Below are 8,552 nucleotides of genomic sequence, written 5' to 3'. Positions count from 1 at the left end.
TAATAAATGGCTTTTATAAACTCTAGTGATGGTCATTAATGAATCATTAGCTGATGGTTTGTGAATATATCATTATGCTGTGACTTTACTTGTTGGGGCACATCATCATTAACTCATCATTTAGTAATTGTAGTAATTTACACATGAATTTGCACAAATAATGCAGTAGTTAATCATGTATTAATGCATATTACTTTACCTGTTTTGCCTGGAAGTTGAAATACAAGGCTTTGCCTCACTCTGGTAGTTAACAAGTTAATTAACACTATTAGTTGAAGAAATAAGTAATTAGGGAATTAATCCATAATCACATATTTAATTAATAACAATTCATGTATGAACTAATATATTAACCAGACTGAATCATTATTAGTTGATAATGTGGCAATCATTAACGAATAGCTTAGATAATCATGAGTTATACATTAATTCAGTATCATCTGTGCATTAGTTAAGCATGAATTAATGCTTATTAGTCTACACGTATTGTAAAGTGTTACCAATTAATTCACGGTTGTAATTAGGCCTGATAAGACGTCTTTTCAACTTTAACTTTACAACCACATTTAGAAATCATTTTGACGTCTTTTTATAGATGTCTTTTCACCTTTCACTTTTCAACTAAATTTTTACATTGTTTAGACGTCTGCCAATGACGCTTTTTAGTTTTTGCTGGGTGGGTATGGCTCACTGTCTTCAGCTCCCTAACTATTTTACATTATATTGGTATATATTCATAACTTTTTTGGAAAATGATCCTTTTTTACTGATTTTGATTTTACTCTTGTTTAGCAATTCATGCAGCAAGGGGTGAGTTTACTAGTCATTCTCACTTATCCAATAGTTAAATCTCACTATCTTCCTCTTCCGCTCTTCTTAGTACTGGGATTTTTATATTGGATTCCTCTAATTTCAGCTTTTGGCCAATCAATCTAAATTTGTTTAGTTACTTTTCTTAGCTGCAATATTTAGTCATTTATAGTAATAGCTGTTTTAGTCATTTAACTTTCTTTATCATACATTATTATTTAATCAGTCTTACTATGTAAATTCTGACTTGTTATGTGATCTATGCTATAAAGAGTCATTCAAGCTCTAACTTCTAAAACTTTCAATGCGACTGTTGTAAATCTCTTTCTACTTTATACAGGATGCGGATGGCTGCAACGATCCCGGCTGCCCATCTACTTTCTTATTTTCATTCATTTTATTTGTCAGATTCTTTCTGTTGTTGTTTCTAATTTGTATTGTTACTTTAACAGACTTACTATTAATTTAATTTCACTTTGCTCAAATAAAACTTTCTGTTTTTTCCATGTTAAATTGTAACCATCCTACATGCCTCTGGTATTATTATTTTTCAACTATTTTTTTTTTTTTTTTTAGCTCACAAGTCTATTATTCCCTTTTTTTTAACTCAATCTGGATGGGATTAAAAGGATTAGTTGACCTGACTGAGTTTCTTGAACTGGTGTTTTTCGTCTTCATTGTGACTTACTCCTATTCAAGCACATATCACTCATATGAACTTGAATGAAGAATCTGGCTCTCTGTTAGGGAGGCGTCCCTGTCTCTTTGGCTATTCTAGCCTCTCTGAGACCTGCCGTTTGTCATCTTATCTCACCTCTTTATCAGCTACATGAATCATCAAAGCCCTCTCAGCTTGTAGGGTTTAATAATTTTCATGCGTGCACTCCACCATTTCTGGGTTGTTTAAATAATTACCTCCGAATTATTCTATTTTCTTTTGGGCCTTACAGGATTCATTTTTTCTTCAATAATTTCTTATCTCATGTTGGAAACATTCAAACAAGTTAGGATACTGTCGAGCAATTGGTCATCAATGCTGGCCAGTGATTTGATATAGACATCTCTAGTTGTGCTTTTGCTTATATATTTTATAAACATTTTCTTAATAAATGCTTAAAACAAGAAGTGTGGTGTCTTTCTTAATAAACCCCTTTCTTAATAATTAAAAAACAACATCAATAACAATTGTATTTGGTTAGACTACAAAGGTATTACATAAAGAGTAAAGGCATATTTGTAATAGGACTATTGCTTAATTACTTACAACATGCAGCAGTTACATATTTGACTGTATGAGGCCTTCCGAAAAATAAACAAAAACAATATAATACACCCTTAGACATAATTTATTAACTAAATACATTAAACAATGAGGAAGGGTATTCTTAAGCATATTATACAATAATACAAAGCATTGTTTTCATGTCTTTTGCATCAGGTGTGTAATTTTTTTATTTTAATTGACAGGTGTGATGATCAGTGGACTTGAGTTTTTAGCTGCAACATATTGTCCTGGGGGAAAAAATGGATGGAGTTTGCCAATGAAAGACTGACCAGTGTAAGAGTAGATATGTGAGCTGGACTCCACATCATAAAAGGAGACCAGACCCTCATCATGATCCACAAACACACCGATCCCCTGTGGCTTCACTTTCAGAGACAGAGAGACAGGAGGATAATCACAGGACAAGTATTCATTCCCATTCCTCAGAAGCACAGTCCAGTATCCATTACCAGGACTCGGACTGATCACTCCCTTCCTGTTAATAGATTCTCTGGCCACTCCTAATGTCCAGTCATTCTTTCCCTTCATCTGCACCTCAAAATAAAATCTCCCTGAGGAGAATACTTCCTTTCCCAGGATATTTAAATACACAGTAAATCTCTTTGGGTTATCTGGGAGTTTCTGAAAAATGTTTACATGTCTCACTTGATTTCCATCATCAGACACACGGAGGTTTGGATGAGCTGTATCAGGATCCAGAGTCACATCCACTGAGAAAACAGAGAACACGAATCACAACTTGACAACAGATTTTGAGAAGATGGTGTTTATAATGTTTAATCCAGGTTTTAACCAGATTGTAGTGCAGTAATGAAGCTGTGAGCATATGAATGTATACTAGATTAAACAAAATAGTTTAAATTGATTAAACTGATAACATTTGCAGACAAACTTTGATGTGGGCTTGAGAAAATCTTGCCTGAAAGTTAATAATGGTTTAAAAAAAGTTTAAAAAGCATGTTTTAGCATGATGTTGTTAGCATTGCTAAAATGTATTTTAATACCATGTTGCTAACATGTTTTAACAAGTTGCTATCACGTTTTAGCACATTGTTTACATGTTACCAGCATGTACTTAGCAATGTAATAAATCATGTTAGCAATGTACTTACATACTAAAATAATCTATAACATATTTTAACATGTTGTTAACATTATATGTTGTTAGCATGGATTAGCATGTTCCCAGCTTGTTTGTAGTATGGTTACCATTTTGTTAGCATGAATTTGAATGCCCCTAATATGGTTACAATTTCGTTAGAATGAATTAGCATGTTGCTAGCATAAATTAGCATGTTATTAACGTGTTTTAAATTTTAACATATTGCTAGCATTTTATAGAGTGCTTTAGCACATTGTTAGCATGTTTTACCGTGTTATGTTACTAGCATGATTTAGAACAGATATGTGAGATAAATTATGCTATTGAATTGTATATGAACATTAGTTAGAACAGTTATCTTTATAAGTTATGCTGTGTGCAATTAAAATACATTTTGAGACAGGTGATGTTGGCACTGCCCCCATTGCCCCCTCCCCCTTGGTGACGAGCCTGTTAAAGTAGCTTAAATAGTAGATCAGTATGCTGGCTTTCTCAAGTGTAGTGTAGACAGCACACTGTACCTGCATACTGCTGCATCCTCATCAGCTCTGAAGAGACACATGACAATAAAACATTGTGAGATCTTTGAGATATATATATATATATATATATATATATATATATATATATATATATATATATATATATATATATATATATATATATTTACCCCTAATTTACAGAAGTTACACAAAAATGTAATTCAGTGTAACAATCTTGTCAGGTATATTTACAACAAAAAATAATTCATGACATATTAAAAGAAAAATTACTTTCACCCCAAATTAGTTATTAATTAGTTGTAATTTTACATTTTAAAAATTAGCCACTATTCTAGTTTTTGCTCATTTGCCAGTAAGAATTTTTTTACACATTTAAAATGCAGGAAAATTTGATATGCTTCCTTATTCTTTTATATGTTTTAATATGTGATGTTTTACTTTTTTACTTTTTACATTTACTGATGTTTTAATATTTGACCTGCTAAATTGATTTGAACACAATTGATGGATACTCTTAAGAAATGTTTTCACCAAATATTGATGGAACAACTGAAAGGACAATGAGAAAGTTAGCAAATGAATGTTTCTCTTTGTTGTTTCTCCTTTATACATGTTTTACATGATGTCTAAAATTAGAGATGAAAGTGACCTGCCCTCTTCAAGAAGAACTGTGCTGATAATGAGCCACAAATACAATCACATACTCCTCTCATTTCAGCTTGGACAAGACTCATTCTGCCTTACTGGTATTAATGGTAATAAATACATGAATCTGTACTGTATTTGATGTTGACATACCAGTTTGCATGAGTTTCTCATCTAGAGTGTCCTTCAGTTGAGTCAGAGCTCTCCTCAGACTCTCCATATTCTCATGAGTCTTCACACTGATCTCAGGCCAGTTCCTGGTGTTTCTAGGGCTGCACAGGGATGAGTAAATCTACAGCAGAAGAGAGGAGAAAATTTAACCCTTTAGCATGGGTTAACTGCACTAGCACTGATCAGAGAGATGCTGACTGACCTGAACGAGATCTTCATTGTGTGAAAGCTGCTGCAGTTTAGTGTTTCTCATCTTCAGCTCAGTGATCTCCTGCTCCAGCTCTTCAATCAGCTCTTCCTCCTGTTCCTCTGCTGCTTTCTGCTGCTCCTCTATCATCTCCAGCATTTCAGCCAGAAATCTCTCAGTGGAGTGGATGAGATCAGTGAAGAACTTAACATGGGCTGCTTTCTCCATCTCTGTGTTTCTCTGGGGTCAGAGTAATCAACAAAATATTAAAGGAACAATCCGACTTTTTGGGACTTTAGCTTATTCACAGTATCCCCCAGAGTTAGATAAGTCCATACATACCTTTTTCATTTCTGTGCGTTATGTAAGTGTTATTTGACGCACCCACCGTTAGCCTAGCTTAGCACAAAGACTGGATGTAAATGGATACTGTTAGCATAGTAATCCCAATAAGTGACAAAATAATGCAAACATTTTCCTATTTACATGTTGTGATCTGTATAGTCACAGCGTGTACAAATAACAAGGCTATATGAGACAGACCATTTTTAATCGTATAAATACTGGGAACTATATTCTCAATAGGCGTAGGAGCACAGCTAACGTTACTTGGGCGGAGTGATTAGCGCAGCACACGAGACGTGCCGTGGTGAGGATCAGAGAGTTCGCTGAGAGTTGGAGTAATAGAGTCAGCAATTACTAGATAGTAAATTTATAGTGTACAATCATGGGTGTTCACTGTATTGTAAAGAGCTGCCACAATAAACAGGGGAGACCAGGTAATACTATGATGTTTCATAGAATTCCAACCCAAAACGCTGACCTGATGAATCGATGGCTACTTGATCTGGAAATAGATCCAAACACACGTAAACACCATTACGAAGTATTTCGTTTGCTCTGAACATTTTACTGTAGACGACTATTTTGAAATAATGCAAGTTGCCACACGGACCATGAAACGTGTGCTAAAGGATACAGCCATCCCATCGATAATAAAGACAGGACAAATTGGATCCCTAAATTGAACCCTAACCTGTTGCTGCAGTAAGTGCTCCGTTATGTTTTGAGATGACTAACATTAGCCATACTGTAACAGTGCCATGCTAATGTAATATAACCTTAGTAGTGACACTATTACGTGAATGGGGCTCCGTGTATCCCCCTTTATTGTTATTATTGTGTTGTCATGAACACACTGCTCGTGATCATTATATGTTTGCATTATTTTGTCACTTATTGGGATTACTATGCTAACAGTATCCATTTACATCCAGTCTTTGTGCTAAGCTAGGCTAGCGGTGGGTGCATCAAATAACACTTACAGAACGCACAGAAATGAAAAAGGTATGTATGGACTTATCTAACTCTGGGGGATACTGTGAATAAGCTAAAGTCCCAAAAAGTCGTTGTGTTCCTCTAATAAATCAATTCAGCCACACGTGACAGTTATTGAAATCCAAGCAACAATGGATAATGTAGACAATGATAATCACGGTCATGGACCTTAGTTTTGTAAATTATGGTTGTGTTTGGATGCTATTCTCCTGTTTTCTCTTGGATCAACAACAATAATAAATACTATTACACAATATTTAAATATTTATTTTAATATTTAAAAATTTAACAAGCACAATATTCAGTATTCAAACAAATATTTTTGAAGATTTTGCACACTGACATTCGCTGATGTCTCCGATCAAACAGAACAAGTTATTTTGCAGTCAGAGTGGGAGAAGTGATCGGATTGATGGCTAGAAACTGCTGATCATTTGAATGAGCAAATAGCAACTATGTTAAAATGTTTTCATATATCTTTAAAAAAAGATATATTTTGTGCACAGTACATTAAATACAATTGGTTTTAGCCTATTTTCTATTTATTTTATGATTTATTTTGTATTTTCTGTTTGCTTTTATTTTTTGACTAATAATAAAGATACAAATAATTGCATGTAAGAAAGTCAGTGGTGATATCAATACCTTCCTATTGGTCAGTGTTAGAAGAGCTCAGTTTAAACTAACAGTTAGCCTGCTTAGTTAGTTCCCCAGCATGAGTTGCCACTGTGACTGAGCATGGGCTATGGTAATTTTGCTTTCGGAAACCAAATCAAGTGACAATAAATCAGAATAACTGAAATAAGCCTGGCTTATTTGGAAAACTAGTTTTATGAAACAACCCCCTGCTGTCCATGTAGCAGGTTTTGTGAAGTTTCAACATTTTTGTTCCCTGTTTCTGTTTGCCTTGTTCCTTTTGTCTACCTTCCAGTTAATTACGGTTGTTGATTTACCCTCATGTGTCTTGACAATTATCTCTCTCAGTTCTTTGTATATACAGCCCTCAGTTAGAGTTGTTACTTGTTTGTTCTTGTCAGTGTTTAAGTTGAATAGCTATTCTCATGTGGTTTTCTGTTCTCCTGTGTGTCTGTTCTGGTTTATAGTTAATAAAAGTGATTTTGCATTGCTCCTGCCTCTCCTTGCTGATAACAAATCATTTGCTTAACAGCTGACCTCTTTTGACAACTTATACCAGTATGGTGCCAGAGCTGATGAGTGCAAAGTTTGGTAGGGATCAATAGGATCAAGGCCGTTTCAGAAGAACTGGTGGCGTCTGTGGCTGCAGGCGATTAAACGCGTTGATTGGAACGAGGACATAATAAATAATGCTTGAGTCTACAGTGCCCACTTTATATCAGGTAAGTTTATTTATTTACTCGAGTTTATTGGAAAGCATGGTTTACATTATTGATTGTCTGTACAGTGTAGTTTATCAATGTAGCTGAAGTTTGATGACCACATGCAGCTAGTTTCATAAGCTGGCATTGGATTTGGCTAGTAAACAAACAGTGTGTTTGTTATTTGCAGATGAGGCATCATTAGATTCTAGTAATCCTTGTTTACATTAGTGATTGTCTGTAAGAAGAATAATAATCAAATGCAGCTAAAGTTTGACAAACTGGTGGTAGATTTGGCTAGTAAACAAACGTGTGTGTGTGTGTGTTTTATTTGCAGGTGAGGTGTCATTGGACTCTACTAGTCCTGATTTTGTGCCTTCTGTGTTTGTGTACACAAAACCAAGCCAGAACCCCGAAGCAAAGTTGGAGAGGTAAGTTTTTACTGTAGGTACCATAGAAAAAGGAGATGCAGCATGGATCATTGTCCAGGTATGAATTTTTTTAATCTTAACAGCATCATGCAATTCCAGAATAAGTTATTAAGGGGGGGGGGGGGGTGAAATGCTCGTTTTCACTCAATCTCCTGTTAATCTTGAGTACCTATAGAGTAGTACTGCATCCTTCTTAACTCCAAAAAGTCTTTAGTTTTATTATATTTATAAGCGAAAGATTTTTCCCGGAAAACCACGACCGGCTGGAGGCGTGACATGTGGGCGGAGCTAAAGAATCACGGGCACGAGTAGGCTTTTGTGTTGAGAGCGTTTGGAAGCTGTGACATTACCATGAGGAAAAAACATCCAAAACAAACCATGGCTTACAGTCAGGTTCAGCCGTTTATTTATGGTCCAGAATCAGATCCAGAGGCTGAAATTTAACAAGAGCAGCATCAGCAACGACGTCTCTATGTGGTATGTACTGAAACTGTATATATTTGCTTAGCGGTTTTGGAAAATTCCACTTTATGTCGTCTTTTTTTTTTTTTTTTTTAAGCTGTACATGTGGAAAGTGCAGTTTGATGCCAACATCGCTGTGGCGAGTGGGGCGGGGCCAAGGTAACAAGGAGTGAGGCCGGCGGGATCGAGTCCCATGTAGGAGATGGAAGGAAATAAAACTGGAGCGACGATAGTGAAGGACGAGAGAGGACCAGGCCTGGGTCTTATTTTATGTTTTGGTT

The 8,552-nt window shown here is 35.4% G+C and overlaps 1 protein-coding gene across 1 annotated transcript; it reads right to left on the bottom strand.

The window, feature by feature from the left end:
- Window positions 1-2,087: 2,087 nt before the first annotated feature.
- LOC113071279 (E3 ubiquitin-protein ligase TRIM39-like) lies at window positions 2,088-4,969 on the bottom strand. Its single transcript, XM_026244642.1, has 4 exons — window positions 4,719-4,969; window positions 4,499-4,637; window positions 3,719-3,745; window positions 2,088-2,805 (listed from the first exon to the last, which is right to left on the bottom strand). The coding sequence occupies exons 1-4, from the start codon at window positions 4,929-4,931 to the stop codon at window positions 2,267-2,269; spliced, it is 918 nt and encodes a 305-aa protein (XP_026100427.1). The 5' UTR covers window positions 4,932-4,969; the 3' UTR covers window positions 2,088-2,266.
- Window positions 4,970-8,552: the final 3,583 nt, after the last annotated feature.

This window comes from Carassius auratus, unplaced genomic scaffold, assembly GCF_003368295.1.
Source record: "Carassius auratus strain Wakin unplaced genomic scaffold, ASM336829v1 scaf_tig00006772, whole genome shotgun sequence".
Classification (NCBI taxonomy): domain Eukaryota; kingdom Metazoa; phylum Chordata; class Actinopteri; order Cypriniformes; family Cyprinidae; genus Carassius; species Carassius auratus.
Note: the sequence above shows the minus strand (reverse complement) of the source record. Positions and strands in the feature narration are given on the sequence as shown.

Bases quoted from the DNA above. Each gene is read 5' to 3' on its own strand.
- LOC113071279 (XM_026244642.1), bottom strand. From the start codon at position 4,931: ATGGAGAAAGCAGCCCATGTTAAGTTCTTCACTGATCTCATCCACTCC. The intron at 4,638-4,718 runs GTCAGTCAGCAT...CTTCTGCTGTAG, and splicing joins ACAATGAAGATCTCGTTCAG to ATTTACTCATCCCTGTGCAG. The intron at 2,806-3,718 runs GTACAGTGTGCT...CTGTTTTCTCAG, and splicing joins GAGGATGCAGCAGTATGCAG to TGGATGTGACTCTGGATCCT.